Genomic DNA, 15,237 nt, shown 5'->3' with positions numbered 1-15,237 from the left:
AGAGACAAAATTTGAACATGGTGTGAACTCACTTCCTTCCTCTGCATACACCTAATCTTCAACACTACTGCTAAGCTAGGAGAACAATTTACAATTTGGAAAATCAGTACTGTTTATCTTTGAATCCTCTGAAACTTTTACCACTGGTGCGACATTACAGACTTTTAATTGTAAGAAATCGAACTGAGTGACGTTTTTGTGATACATCTTCAACGGGGACTGGACTTCCCGGCCAACGATGCAATACGCCCATTTCATTTCACCACATTACAGCTTATGTCCTATAATTAAGTTTTGTTTCAAAACACTGTTACATTGAGGGTCTCTCAAAAAGGTACAGTTTAGTGATATTAAGTGTCAGATAATGAGTTACTGGTGTTTAAAGGTTTTAGGAGTGATATGTGACAGGAAAAAGTTACACCCTAAAAGTCGTCGCTGTGGTATAGTACGTAAGTCTTCAGTAGTGGATAAGAATGTCAAATTGCAAATATGGTAGTACAGGTTTGAGTCCTGCCAGCTGCAGAAAATTTTATTGATCTTCATGGTTCTCAAGATTTCTGGGACTCGTCATTGTCAACAATTTACAATAATTTACAAATTCAATATGAAACACGTAAATGAAAGTTAATATTCAATACACACTGATTACCGGTATCTGGTAAAAACAAACTACCACTTATCGTGAGAACAAAAAAACATAAAAACACTGACATATGTGAAAAAGAATCAAAAGTTGACTTAGTCTCACTGTCAGCCACCCATAAAATATAAAAGAAAATATACCAGCTAGTTATTTTAGGAAACTTCTTTTCCATACAAGAACACCTACAAATTAAGCACATAAGCAGACGAAATATTATCTGGTTCTGGTGCAGGCATATTTCTGCTGGTGTTTCAGCTACTTTCAAGAGCAAAGGAAGTTTAGTTCTCTGGAAGTGGTCTGTAATTTTTCGCACAAATTAGAACATACTCCACCAACTAGCATATTTATTTGGCTGGGGCAGAGCTTCTCCTGAAGTACTCATTGCAAAACTTACCACTAGGCAAAGATAAGTATATAGTCACAGGTTCTAACTTTTCAAGAAAAAAATACAGTAACACTTCTTATTTTTCAAACAAATTAAAACATATTTCACATAACCAGCAAACTTATGTAGCGTTGGGGGAGCTTCTTAGGTACAGTACTTTCGTTCTATAAACCGCTATCCGTCTGCTAGAATGGCTGCCACAGTCCAGACCATGGAAATGTTGTCACGATGATATATTGAAAACAGAGATACCTATTGATGCCATCGAAAAGTCAAAGTAGGTTTCTGAAAGGAGCGCAGCCACAGTACATCTTCTAAAGTATAAACAAATAAAGGCACGACGCATGGACGCATCGAATGCCTTGTGCTTTTAGCGTGACTTCCTAGTAGGACAAACATGGTGCTGCTTCACCTGTTACAGACTTTCTTGTCACAAATGCTCTTTGGTTGAGGAGCCACTCATTGGCTAACAGTGTAGTGAGTTCCACCGATGGGAAATAATTTTACACTCAGGTGACTCAGGCTATAAGAACTCAGATTGACAAAGACGAAGGCAGGAAACAGAATTAAAAAACCACTAAAATACATCAAAAGCAAAAGCAAAGATATTCCACAGTAATATTCGAACGTCAGTGTCGCCACAGCGCTATGTAAAAGTGCAAATGTGTGAGCACCAAAAAGAATAGAAGAGAGAAGGATAGAATCCTGCAAAATATCAATTACATTTTGACAATTTCTGATTGTGTCAAATTATTTGTCAATAATTTCCAAAGCAGTAACTGTGGCATTTCTCTGTTTTTGTTGGTCGGTTGGTTGGTTGATTCAGGGTCTTTTATTTTATTTTATTTTATTTGGTATGCATATTCCATGGATCCGTACATGCCAGTGATTCACCTGGATGTGGAATGTCTCAATACAATTGTACAAATACAATTAATGCTACAGAATAGTAATATAATACAATGATATAGATATTAATAAGTATCACTTTTCTCATTTACAAGCTGTCATTTAACTAGTATAGCAATTCACACTATAACATTAACATAATATTTTATCATCTATCTAATAACTAAGAGACTAAATGCATCTATTATTAAGGGAGTGCATTATTTGTGGAAAAGAATTCACCTAAGGAGTACAGTGGATGGTCAAGCAGGTATTTTTTTAATGTACTTTTGAACAGCGTTTCATTTTCTCTTGTACATTTAATATAATTAGGCAATGCATTAAAAGTCTTTATAGCAGCATACTTTAGTCCTTTCTGAACAAGTGATAAATTTTTTAGTTCGACATGTAGATCATCTTTACCTCTAGTATTGTAGTTATGGTATGAACAATTTGTTTCATACTGAGCATAGTCTTTATTAACAACATTCATCAGAGTGTATATGTACTGACATGTTGTAGTCAGTATACCTAACTGTGTGAAAAGTTTTCTACATGAGGTTCGTGGAGGAACCTCACACACCATTCTGACTGCTCTCTTCTGAGCAGTTAAAGTTTATTTTGAGGCTGGTGAATTACTCCAGAAGATTATTCCATAACTTATTAATGGGTGAAAGTATCCAAAGTAAGTTGATTTTAAAATGTTGATGTCCCCAGAATGAGTAATGACTCTTAGAGCAAAATTTGCTGATGAAAGCCTTTTTAAAGTAAGGGACACATGCTGTTCCCAGTTGAGTCTACTGTCAATGTGCACTCCCAGGAATTTAGTGGAGTGCACCTGTTCTAGTTCCTCGCTGTCATGAGCAATTACTATATTTTCTAGAGTTTTATTTTTTGTGTGGAACTGTATAAAATTAGTTTTTTTAATATTAACTGAAAGAGAATTAATTGAAAATCAAGCTGTAACTTCGCTGGGTATATTATTAACATCAGTCTCCAGATCAGCAGTAGACTTACCATTTACTGCAATGCTTGTATCATCAGCAAACATTGTAAATTCACAATTTTTACTAATGGACAGGGGTAAATCATTAACATATATTAAAAACAGCAAGGGTCCAAGGAAAAATCCCTGGGGAACTCCATGCTGAGTTTTGCCCCATTCAGAATCCACTAGATTAGAGGATCCTTTGTTACAGCCTTTTAGAACCACCTTTTGTTTCCTGTCTTCAAATTGTGATTTTAGTCAGTTACCTATAGGCACTTTGCTTCTGTAATGATAGGCCTTCTCCAAGACTATCTTGTGGTTTACAGAATCAAAGGCCTTGGAAAGATCACAGAAGACACCAACTGGTGACTTCGTACTATTAATAGACCTCAAGACATCATTTGTGAGTGAATATATGGCGTGCTCTGTGGAAACTCCTTTTTGAAAACCAAACTGTCTCTGGGTAAGAATATTAAGTTTATCAAGATGTTCCACAATCCTGTTATACATTGCCTTTTCAAGAACCTTTGAAAATGTTGTTAAGAGAGAGACACGACGATAATTTTTGACATATGTAGCATCGCCAGACTTGAAAAAAGGTCTCACAATGGCATATTTCATTCCCTCTGGAACAACTCCCTTATAAAGATAAATGTTGCAAATGTGAGCAAGTACTACACTTACATCATTATTGCAGTCTTTCAACAGTTTACTAGAGATGTTATCTATACCTGAAGATCCTTTACTTTTCAATGAGTGAGTTATTTTTTTTTATTTCATTAACAGTTATAAGTGTTAGATTTATATCATTAAAACTTTGTGGGAGGTTCAGTTTCAGAATATCTGAAGCTTCCCTTAGGTCACTACTCTGACCTATTTGAGAAGTGACAGTTAGAAAGTGGTTGTTAAATGCGTCTGCTATCTGTTTACTATCAGTTATTTCCAAATCGTTAATTTTTAGGACAGCAGTTTTTAAATTTGTCAGATGGTGCAGTAGGTGCTTCCTTCTTTATTACATTCCAAATCGTTCTGATTTTATTATTTGAACGACTAATTTGAGATTCTATGCTCATACTTTTAGATTTTTTAATGTTTTCAATTAAAATTTTACAGTATGTCCTATAATAGTTCATTTGGAGGGGATTATAGCATTGTCTGGTTATTATATACAGTTCTCTCTTTCTCCGGCATGATATTTTTATGCCCTTGGTGAGCTATGGGGTTTTGCTTGATTGCCTGTTCTGTAGTCTGCAGACCTTTTTTGGAAAGACACTTTCAAATATACCTGATAATTCATCAGTAAATAAATTATATTTTGTTTCAACATAATTTGCAAGATAAGCATAGCTCCAGTCACTCTCCCGAATGCATGATTTGAAGTATTGGATATTTTCCTCATTCATGTTTCTAAAGGTTTTCCACTGTGCACCAGCTTTGCTATGGTTTGTATTAAAGTTGTCAATTGTGCCATAGGTCCCATCGGATTAGGGAAGGAAGTCGGCCATGCCCTTTCACAGAAACCATCCCAGCATTAACCTGAAGTGACTTAGGAAAATCACGGAAAACCTAAATCAGAATGGCTGGGTGCAGGTTTGAACCGTTGCCTTCCCGAGTGTGAGTCCAGTGTTCTAACCACTGCGCCATCTCGCTCGGTCTCTCTGTTTTGAGATCCAAAATTACTGTTATATAGAATGTCATAAATTGTCTTTCTGTTAGTGTTGCTGATGAACACTTACTAAGATTTTTTCATAAGTTTCCCATGACACGAGTTCAGCAGAACACAAATCAAACCATCAATAAACAGTAATTTTGATGTTGACACTTGCGTGTAAATTCGTTGGTATTACTGAGCCGTGGGTATTCTTTGTCTCTGTACGAGTGCTTGAAGGAGCGGTAATAATTTCGTACAATATATCAAAGCAATATAAAGAAATAGTCATTGAATCTCTAAAGACTATATACATAGTTGCTGGCATCGCTTTTGTTGTCAAAGTCAAACGGAAGTGATGTAATACCTTATCCGCTCATCACTGATTGGTTGTATAGTATTCAGTTATGCCTGTTTTATCAGATCCAGTGCGTGCGAGGAGTCTGATCCGTGCAAACCTTGAGAAGCCTAGTGTGTTGCTTCGGAGTAGGATGCCGAACATCAAAGTTTTTAGTGGTACATCGCATCCAGACCTTGCGCAGCGGATTGTCGACCGTCTTGGAATAGATCTGGGAAAAGTCGTTACTAAGAAATTTAGTAACCTTGAGACATGGTAAGTTGTTTTTATTTACCTCTTTTTGTTTGCATCAAATTTCCGAGATCCATGCAGCGTCTGTATCGCTTTTTAAAGTTTCAGTGCTTTATGTTTTGTGCTGGAACTTTACAAGCGTTCTCTTGTCTTCCACTTGCCGGCTTCAAATTAATTGCGCCGTTGGTGGCGTTATTAAAACATTCAAAAACATAGAATCGGATAGCATGTGGGCAGCAATTTGCTTGAGGACTTGTGTAATAGTCTTGTTTCGCTTCTTAAATTAATTTAGTGTGACGGATTTTTTTATTATGTAGATAACTTACTGATACTATTATGAGCTGTATAAGTTTGTTTACACGTTTCAGCGTAGAGATTGGAGAATCAGTCCGTGGGGAAGATGTGTATATTGTTCAAAGTGGAAGTGGCGAAGTAAACGATAACTTAATGGAATTGTTGATTATGATAAACGCTTGTAAAATAGCGTCTGCTTCTCGAGTGACTGCTGTCATTCCATGTTTCCCATACGCAAGACAGGATAAGAAAGACAAGGTATGCTTCTTAATTTATATATTAACGTTTACTGCATGTGTGTTGATTTAAGAGAATACTCATTTTATTGAGGGTATCATATGAAGGCAATAGCGTGCAAGACTGAACTGATGGGCCAAGAATTGTGCTTCGTGTGTTAAGTTATGATTCCGTATTGCACTGCAGTTATGGTATTTTTCAATGAAGTATTGGACAGTTGTGATATTTGCCTCACATACACTACTTATAGACATAAAGTGAAACTTTCTTAAATATCGTTCAGTGATATTTAATATAGGCCTATTTATACAGCTATTTGTGTGTGTACACTTCTTCACGGCTGTTCCTCTACTATTACATCTTTGTAGATACTTTAGTAGGTAATTCATATTAAGAAAATTGAGATGGATGCTGGTATGTTACATTAAGTGTGTGTGCTTTGATGAACTTGTTTATACTTTTTAAGAACTGTTTATGATGCATTTTTGTTATATATGTACATCTCCTTATTTCTAAGAAATTGTTTGATTGTTAAATATTTTTCTTCTATGTAATCTGATGTTTAAAACTTCAGTGTTGAGTGCCTATGCTTTCTTAATTTTTTCCTACTACTATTTATGTAGATTTCAGGGCCTTCGTATCATTTCAGTTCATTGTGTACTCATCGTGGCATTCTTGCCTGTTTATTTCATGTGTTCAAGTTTTTTCTTGTGATCTCACAGGCTGGTGGAGATGGGGAAAGTAACGGAAATGATGTTACTCCTTTCAGATTGAAACCCAACAACGAATGGAAGTTTCGGGTAATTGTAACAATATCCTTAAACTGATGGAAATTTAAAAAAAAAAAAAATTTACTTGTTATGGGATTTCAATTCTTCTTTTGGGATGGCTCGTCATTGTTGTGGGCAGTCTTGTACTGGAAGAATGCACAGGCGGTGGAATAGCTGTAAACTCTCCCTCTTTTCCTTTGATCTCCTGTTCCTCTTCTTTCAGACAACATTGTGGGTCTATAATGGAATGCATACCATATTACTTAACAGGCCAAAAATTTTATTAATGGTAATAGTAGTGTCACCTGCTTTTACAGAAGGGCAAGCTTGTGCTTAAAGTATCTGTGCTACATTACTAATCAGTTCTTTATGCTTGTGAGATTATGTTGTTATAAAGATGTGTCAATTACTTCCTATGTAGGAAACTTGCTTAATATGCAATTGCTTGTGGCTACTGTACACCATATTTTGGCAGTGGAAGATTTTTCTTTAACTCCATTGAGTTTCCACATTGTGATCAAAGGCTAATCATTGTAGGTGCTACAGAAGAATACAGATTAGATGGATTGGTCAGATAACTATTGAAGATGTATTAAGAAAAATTTTTGGAGAAAATATGTTTATGGCACAGCTTCAAGAAGAGACATAAAAGAATTGTTAGTTTGGTGATTGGTGATGGGCGTAAGAGTGAAAAATCACTGAGGTAGAGAAAGGCTTTATTACAGTAAGCAGGATCAAATAGATGTAGGTTGCAGTAATTGCCTAGATATGAAGAGGATCATTAGGATAGATTAGTTTAGGGAGCTGCATCAAGCCGACGTTTGGACTGAAGACCGCAAAACATGATCAGACATATTGCTAATGTCCTATCAAGCACAAATCGCAGCATTGTTGCTGTTAACTAGTGTACCAAGTTTCATTTGCTTGTTCGTAATCTACAGGTTTGCTCAGGTTTGAGTTTCTTGTGTGCAGTATATTTTAAAAGTCTTTTATTTTGCATTGTTTTGTTGTGTGATGGCAATATCGAATAAACAGGCTTAGCTTCCATGATCCCTAAACAGTAATTTCCACTACTGAGATCAGTTGAATCCTGGTCAAGAAACATTTGAACTAGGGCAACTAAAGGTGCGAAGTTAGAATGAATATTATGAAGTTGCCATATTTCAAATGCAATGGAAAATCTGTTTCAAATTCAGCATAAGAATATGTATGAAATGCTAGTACAGAGATATTCACAGAAAGTGTGTCATATACAAGAAAAATGATAGATAATCTGCTCTGCGATCGTCCTCCTGCTGCTCCTGACTAAGCAAGGTGACACAGTTATTAAGGTGCGGGACTCACCAGATCAAGAGGAATGTTAAATACCAGTTGTCGGCTTTGCTAAGTGGCACAGTGATACTGGTTGCTGCCACATCACTTTTTCATGCATATATTCTGTTCTGTTCTGTTAATTGGTGAAGCCAAGGAGTGGGTGTTTTTTTTTTTTTTTTGTGGGGGGGGGTGGCAGGACTAGTTGTGATGACAAATTAATCTGTGACTGGGTGTGAGGTATAGGTTAGGTAGGAAGGTAAGTTTGCTTTTGGGTTGGCATAGACAACATATGTAATACTAAAGAGAAACTGGTTGTAGCGACAGCCTAATCCATAACTTAGCCCTTTTGAAAAACTCACCAATAGCATCACATTACAGCCATTAAATTGTTTGTAGAGACTGTCGTATGTTTCCTATGTCACTTGTCAAGGCTGACGACTCATATCAAACATTCCTCTATATGAGACTCATCTGCAGGAAGAGCATGGTTTAAATACTAATTCAGTCATCCAAATTTAAATTTCCTGGTGTTTCCATAAATCAGTCACAGTAAATGCAGGGATTATTGTAATATTCATTAACGTGGAAAAATTCTGAGTTGCTCATTGTTTACTCCATATTACACTGAAGGTACATCTACAGCTAGCTATGTTCTAAAGATCTGTATCCACTAGCAAGTAAACTTAGTCACTTGCAGAACCTACTTCTGCCAAGTCTTTTGACGTGGATCACAGCTGGCAAATTGACCTCTGCAAGGTTCAACAAACAGCAAGTACCTTCTGAAAGTTAGTGGAAACAGTTTCTTTCATCGTGCTGCAATTATTCCTGATCTTGCATGTCGCTGGAAGTTTTTCTGGAATTTGTAAAAGTTGTGTGTGTTCAGGACCGGTACAAAAATAGACACGTTGGAAAGTGACAAATACTTGTGCAGTAGTGAAAGAATGATATTGTTAATTCAGAAAGTAGAGTGCTATCCTGTAGTGTGGGACATGAAGGACGTCGATTAAGGATAGGATTAATAAAGCACAACACATTAGATACTGCTGCAGCAGATTTTGAGATAAGAGGGGCGAAGAAGAAGGGAAAAAAATAAAATAAAAAATCTACCAATTGCGCACTCAAAGTGGACAAGAAATAAGTAAAATGTTTCTTGAAAACTTAAGTATGTACACCTGCATCCATTCCTTCACCAGAAAAATTATCTTGACTTTTTGTTTTTCATCAAAATTTTTCTTTACTAATACTAATAATTTCAAAATAGTGGCAGTTCCTCTGATATTTTAACCACGACATTATAAACTTCTACCTGCCTATCTCAAGGGCGGACTCAAGAGGGAAAACTTCAGCAAGTACTTGCAAAGTTCTGAAATTCCCTTGCCCCAGCTACTTGCAGAAGTAAACTTGTACAAGTTTTTGTTCTAATGTAAATGCCGCAGCAAATACTTGCAACATTACATGCTAATAGACACAAACCTTAAAGAGTTGAGAAACATTCCTAGGGCAGTCAGCTAGGCATACTGCCCCTAATAAGACCATGCCTAGTAAAGCACTGTTCTACTCAAATCAACTTTTGGGTTGATTACTGCTCTGTCAGCTGCTTTGAAAAGGCAACTGTTGATTTAAAGTCTCATATCTGTGTAATCAGATATTAATTTCAGTTCAAATTACCTTCTCAGTGATAGGCTATTTAAAGTTTAATCTTCCTTCCTGGACCTCCAAAACTGACTGTTGGTAGTAGTATCTCATTGAAGCACTGCATCCATGTGGTAAGCTGAGTGAGCAGCAGTCTTTCCCTATCACTGCAGTCCACACAGTTTGCTCTCGCTCACTTCCAAGCAGGCAAGAACTTGGCAAGTTAGGCCTTAACAGGTTCATTTTGTTTAAGGTAACATGATGGTTAGCTAAGTCACAGGGCAGTGCGAAACCTACGGATGCACATCGAGCTTGCACATGCAGCAACTTTGTAGCTGTTGCTCATGTGTGTTGTTCTGTAAGTTGATGTGCAATTTAACAAAATAATGTTGTCATCTTCAGTATCTTTCACCTGGTTGCGTGAAGTTTATTCACACTCTCCCTTGCTGCGCACATTGGGCATGTGCTTGCAGTACTGTAGTTAATACATCAGAGGTTGACATCTATACAGTACTTTTTTTGCACCAATAATAAGATTCATAATTGCCTTTTGTTTTAGGATCAATTAAATTTTCCTCTGAAATGATAAAAAAGGATATTCTGTACTACAATAAATTAAAATACAAAGTTACTTTCATTATGAAAATGCAAAATCACGAAAGCACAGAGCAAAACATTCAGCTGAATAAAGCTAGGTATCCTATAGTGCACAGGCACTGCATTGATAGATAGGGATGTGAATTTGTTCTGCATTGGCTCTTAGACTTGTTAACATTTCAATACATTTGATAGACTAATTTTTCAGTAACTCCTTTACAGTTATCTGTTCATTTACTGCAACACCCACACATATTTATATTGAGTCCCATTTACTGATTTTTAATCAGCGGTTTAAACTTTGTTTGAATGTGATTGCTGTCCTCCTCTACGGAATTATGGTGTGCTGAGACTGATCTCTCTCTCTCTCTCTCTCTCTCTCTCTCTCTCTCTCTCTCTCTCTGTGGTGTGGTGTGTGTGTCTAAAATAATTGGTCTTGAGTGATAAAACTAATTAATGCAGCCTAACATTTGCTCCAAGTGTAATACACTGTGTTTGTATAAATAAATAACAGTTGTAAGATAGTCAAATGTTCTAGTATGTGCTAGACAAATCACTGCCGAGTTGTTGATGCGCACATGTATATATCTGTTTATATTTTATTGTCTTCATTGGATCACTTAATTAAATTTTATAAAAAATTTAATGACATAGATTGAGAGACTTTGCTGGCTCACACAGATATGATTTTATTTATACAGACTGAAGTGACAAGTGGAAAATTTGTACCAATTAAACCTGGGTCTTCTACGTACTAGGCAGATGTGAAAGCCACTAAGCCACCTGGACACAATGGATCACACGACCGCACAGATTACTGTGGCATGCTAGCCTCCTCAATTAAAATTCTCACTGCTGTCCCACTCTACTCTAAATTCCCCCTTACACATGAACATAATTGTCGAGGCGCTCCATGTTCTGAAATAGCACATCAGCATTGAATGTAAATACGGGATTCAGCCTGAAACCCAAGTGCAATTACGTGTACAAATGAAATGACACAGTTTCAGGACCTGGCTTTCACGCTGGATCCCCCAAATGGTTCGATGCTGGAGTATTATTCCAGAATGTGGGGAGCCTTGGCAATTCTGTTTGTGTGTAAGGGGGAACTGAAAGTAGACTGGGGTGGGGGTGAGACTTTGGATTGATGGAGAAAGTGTGGAAGGTTAATCTGTGCAGTTGTGAAAACCACTGTGCCAAGGTGGTGTAGTGGCTAGTGCACCTGCCTAGTAAGTAGGAGACCCAGATTTGATTCCCAGCCTTGGTACAAATTTTCATTCGCTGTTTTGTCTATATTGTATAATGGTTTTTCAATTGAACTAGTTATCTCTGATCACAACCTTCATTCTTCATCAGAATTCAAATTTCCCATTGTTTTGTTTGGTGAACTTGGATGATAAAATGACTTGTCATAGAGTTTCCTGATTTTTGTCAGTTTTGTTTTTTAAGTCATTTGTAGCAATTTGTAATTTCCTCATATCTTCCATGATTTTCACATCTTTCTAATGTTGATCTTGATTTTATTTTATTGGGGAGACAAAACAACATTGGTCTTTGCCTCCTATTGCCCACACTGATACACAATTAATTGTACAGTTTCATTCCCTGTCATTCCAGTAAAGCCAATCAGAACACTTGAAGAGTAATAGGCCCTTTGTTATATCTTTATTGTACATAGTCTCTTCAGGAATTGATAACATACACATTTTTTGTCTTTTAGCTTTCAGTGTTCCCCATTAGAAGATTATAAATGTGATGCAGTTTGATCCCCGACATCACATAATCTTTCTCTATGTCCATAGTGTGCAGGTGTTTCCTGAAGTTCCCATGGCCAGTCATTAGACCTGCTGTGAGCTAAATCTGCCTCGTATTAAAGTCAAAGATTGCAGAATGTCTCTTAAAACATTGTTCCAGCATCAGTAGCTTGACATATTTTTGGGTTTTAGTCCACTATCCTATGTGCTGCCTCCTGATCCAGCCACATAGTTCAGATTTCACCATTGCCTTAATGATAGTTGAGTCAGGTTCCAGTCCAACAAATGAGGTTGTCACCGCTGCTATGGCCAGCCTGTCTGATTGCTCATTACCACTAATTCCTGAGTGACCAGGAACCCACAGCAAGTTTACCCTGTTGCGTACCTGTAGCTTCATAAGCGATTCATGGCATTTTGCAATAGATTTAAAAGCTGCTTGGCTGTCTGAATGAATGTAGATGCTGCGATGCTTATAGCACCTGCGTAGATTCTCCTCTGCACACATTCTGATTGTGGTTATCTCAGTCTGGAATACTATAGTCAGCCTGTGCTTTCCAGTCTAGGCTGCACCCCATACACCCAGCACAGCATGTTCTCCTGGCCTGTTTTTGACCAATCAGTAAACCAGACTAAATCACCTGATTGTATTGCAGTTCATACCCCCACTGATCCCTACTTTCAATTATACATTGAAAGTTTTATTGAAGCAGCTGGAAGCTATTTTATAGTCAGTTGGCATGTCCCTGACCATTCCTATGTTTGCCACATTCATTTTATTATTGTGAGATTCTCAATATCCTAGAGGTTTCCAGTTGTATGCTCCTGGTGCTGCCTCCATTATAACCCAAAGGCATAAAGGGAGCATGTCCAGCATGGTCTCCATTCCAGCAGTGGGTGTGCTGCTAATTCTACGTATTATGGGTAGGCAGGCAAATCTCTGCACCTTTCCAAGCTCCTTAGCGGGCACCATATGTTCTACTTCAGTGCACCATACTGTATCCACATAAATTATCAAAGGCCTTATTAGAGAGGTGTATAGTCAGTACATGATCCTGGAACTTAGACCCCTGTTTTTGCTACAAACCCTTCTAGTGCACGTGAAGCACCTTTTGCCCAGGAATTTATATTATGTATGTGAGGGCTCCCTGTTAGTTTCTCATCTAGAGGTACCTCTTAGTACTTCACTATCTCCCTACTGGCAGAATTTTGTTGAAGAGCTTATGATTACAGATGTCTTGGATTTGCTTCCTTGTGAATGGTACATGTTTCCCTGGGGATTGATCCTTGATCCTGTTTCCTTCACCAATTTTGCAGTGTCCAGAGTGGATTGTCATTGTTCTAATGGTACGTGCAAATTTGCAAATATTACTATGAGTAAATTGTCTGTGTATCCTTGGCAAAAGTAACCTCTAGCATTTAACTCCTTAATAAGTTTATTCACCACTAGGTTCCATAGTAGTAGGGACAAAACCCCATATTCTGGACACCCTTGTATGCTACTGATCGTAATTTTCACATCCATCATTGTGGTTTCTACCTTCATCTACTCAGCATAGTGTTAATCCACTTACATGTAGTGCTCTCAGTGGCATGATCTTCTGCAGCTCGAACAATGGATTTGGAGATTGTATTCCTAAAAGCCAAGCCCCCTCAGTATCCAGGAAGATGGAAAGAGCAATTTCCTGAAAGTGTAGAGCTTTTTCTACCTTCTCAACATCTTGAAGTGCTGTTTAGGATGATTTACATGACTGATATGCATGTTGGCTTTAATGTAGAGGGACCTCAGTTAACCTCCTTTCCCTAATGCCGTCCGCAGCTCGTGGTTGTGCGGTAGCGTTCTCGCTTCCCACGCCCGGGCTCCCGGGTTCGATTCCCGGCGGGGTCAGGGATTTTCTCTGCCTCGTGGTGACTGGGTGTTGTATGATGTCCTTAGGTTAGTTAGGTTTAAGTAGTTCTAAGTTCTAGGGGACTGATGACCATCGCTGTTAAGTCCCATAGCGCTCAGAGCCATTTGAACCCTAATGTCCATGTTAACTAGTTTTTCTAATGTTTTTAAAAGAAAGGATGACAAACTGATTATTCTCATATCTGTAGGATTGGTATAATCTGGCTTGAGAATAAAACCTTCTTCATTGTCCTCCAACCATTTGTAATGACTCCTATTGTTAGTCTGGCTCTAAACAGCTTGAATATGAGTCTGATTAATCCCTCTCTGCTTGTTACAATAGTCGAAAGATTCCATATGGGCCTGGTGACTTGAACAGCTGAAACATTCCCACCACTTTGATTACATGTGAACTGGAACCTCACAAGGATTGAATTTTGGTCTGTAAAATTTGCTGGTTAGCATTAAGGTAAGTGAATCTTGAGCACCACGTCCAGCATCTCGTGCACCGTCCCTGTATACCCAATGTCCTCCTTCCTTAGTGAGCCTCCTGGGTTTGTTGGTAATCGTAAGAGTATTTTGTGAAGTCTGGCCGTGACAGCTGTATCTTTGCCTTGTCACAGAATACCTTCCAGGATGACTGCTTTGCTTCCTTAATAGTATTTTGCTGACTACCTTCTCCTTCTTGTCAGGTTGAACAGTCTTCTTACCTGTTGCAGTTCAGGATTATTGTTCAACTGAGGTTTATTCCTGTTTGTGCACTTTTTGGTGATTGGGCAGTTTTTTAAGTATTAGTTACTGATGGCAGTTATCCCTTCATCTGCAATTTCCTCTGAATGTACTAGATTTCTTATCAAGTATTTAACTTCCGATAAGCACAAGTTAAGGTCTTTCCTATACGACTCTGTTCTTCCTTGGATTCCTATAGCCTGTCTAACTCCAATTTCAATTCCAGACTTAATATACACGTGGTCAGCTAAGATTGCTCCATTGCAACAGGCCATTGATTTGTGTACGAGTACCTAATAGGATGGACCCAAACATTATGTCAATTACTTTACTCTTCTTTGATCCCTGTAGATAGCTTCCGTACACCTATTAAATATTTTTGGGTTACTCTCAAATAGATTTTCAAGTAGCTGCTCACCTCTGCTGCTGTCACAGCTATTTCTTTACACCAGATTGTGGGCATTGACATTACAGCCAACCACCAATTGTGTATTCACCCACAAGCAGTTGTCCACCAGTCTCCTCCCTTCGTGGGATGGAGCAGTACTGTTCTCATAAGGGAGATAATCTGAGGCCAGTAAAATTTCACTCTTGCACCCCTCCTCATGCCATTTCATTCAGATAGTCACTAAGTCTCTAGAACAGAGTTTCCCATCAGCATGAATGATTTTCCATTCTTAACATAAATGCATATTCTGAGGTTCTTTTATATATCTTAAGTAAATTGGCTTACTTCCAGTTCCTTGGATGCCTGATCTGCAGCCCCCACCCCCTTATATAATTCCTGGATCAAGACCATGTCCACTCCCTGTCTTCCCAGAAGGCAATTGTAGGCAACATTTCCAGCTGCCATTGTCACTTCTGATATCCTTAATTATCTTGAC

General features: G+C 37.9%; 1 protein-coding gene across 7 annotated transcripts in view; it reads left to right on the top strand.

The window, feature by feature from the left end:
* LOC126481442 (ribose-phosphate pyrophosphokinase 1) overlaps positions 1 to 15,237 on the top strand; it is an 81,769-nt gene that overhangs the window by 44,090 nt on the left and 22,442 nt on the right. For 3 of the 7 annotated variants that reach the window (XR_007587561.1, XM_050105200.1, XM_050105206.1), the window contains exons 2-4: positions 4,976 to 5,165; positions 5,510 to 5,693; positions 6,395 to 6,472. Coding sequence is in view for 6 of the 7 variants with exons in the window: in XM_050105200.1 (XP_049961157.1) it covers positions 4,976 to 5,165; positions 5,510 to 5,693; positions 6,395 to 6,472 (452 nt within the window). In the remaining variant the exon portion in view is untranslated. Of the gene's footprint in view, positions 1 to 4,672; positions 4,798 to 4,826; positions 5,166 to 5,509; positions 5,694 to 6,394; positions 6,473 to 15,237 lie in introns of those variants that run through there. The other 4 variants (XM_050105202.1, XM_050105203.1, XM_050105205.1 and 1 more) reach the window with 3 other exon arrangements.

Source organism: Schistocerca serialis, chromosome 5, assembly GCF_023864345.2.
Source record: "Schistocerca serialis cubense isolate TAMUIC-IGC-003099 chromosome 5, iqSchSeri2.2, whole genome shotgun sequence".
Classification (NCBI taxonomy): Eukaryota; Metazoa; Arthropoda; class Insecta; order Orthoptera; family Acrididae; genus Schistocerca; species Schistocerca serialis.
This window is presented reverse-complemented; position numbering and strand designations above follow the sequence as displayed.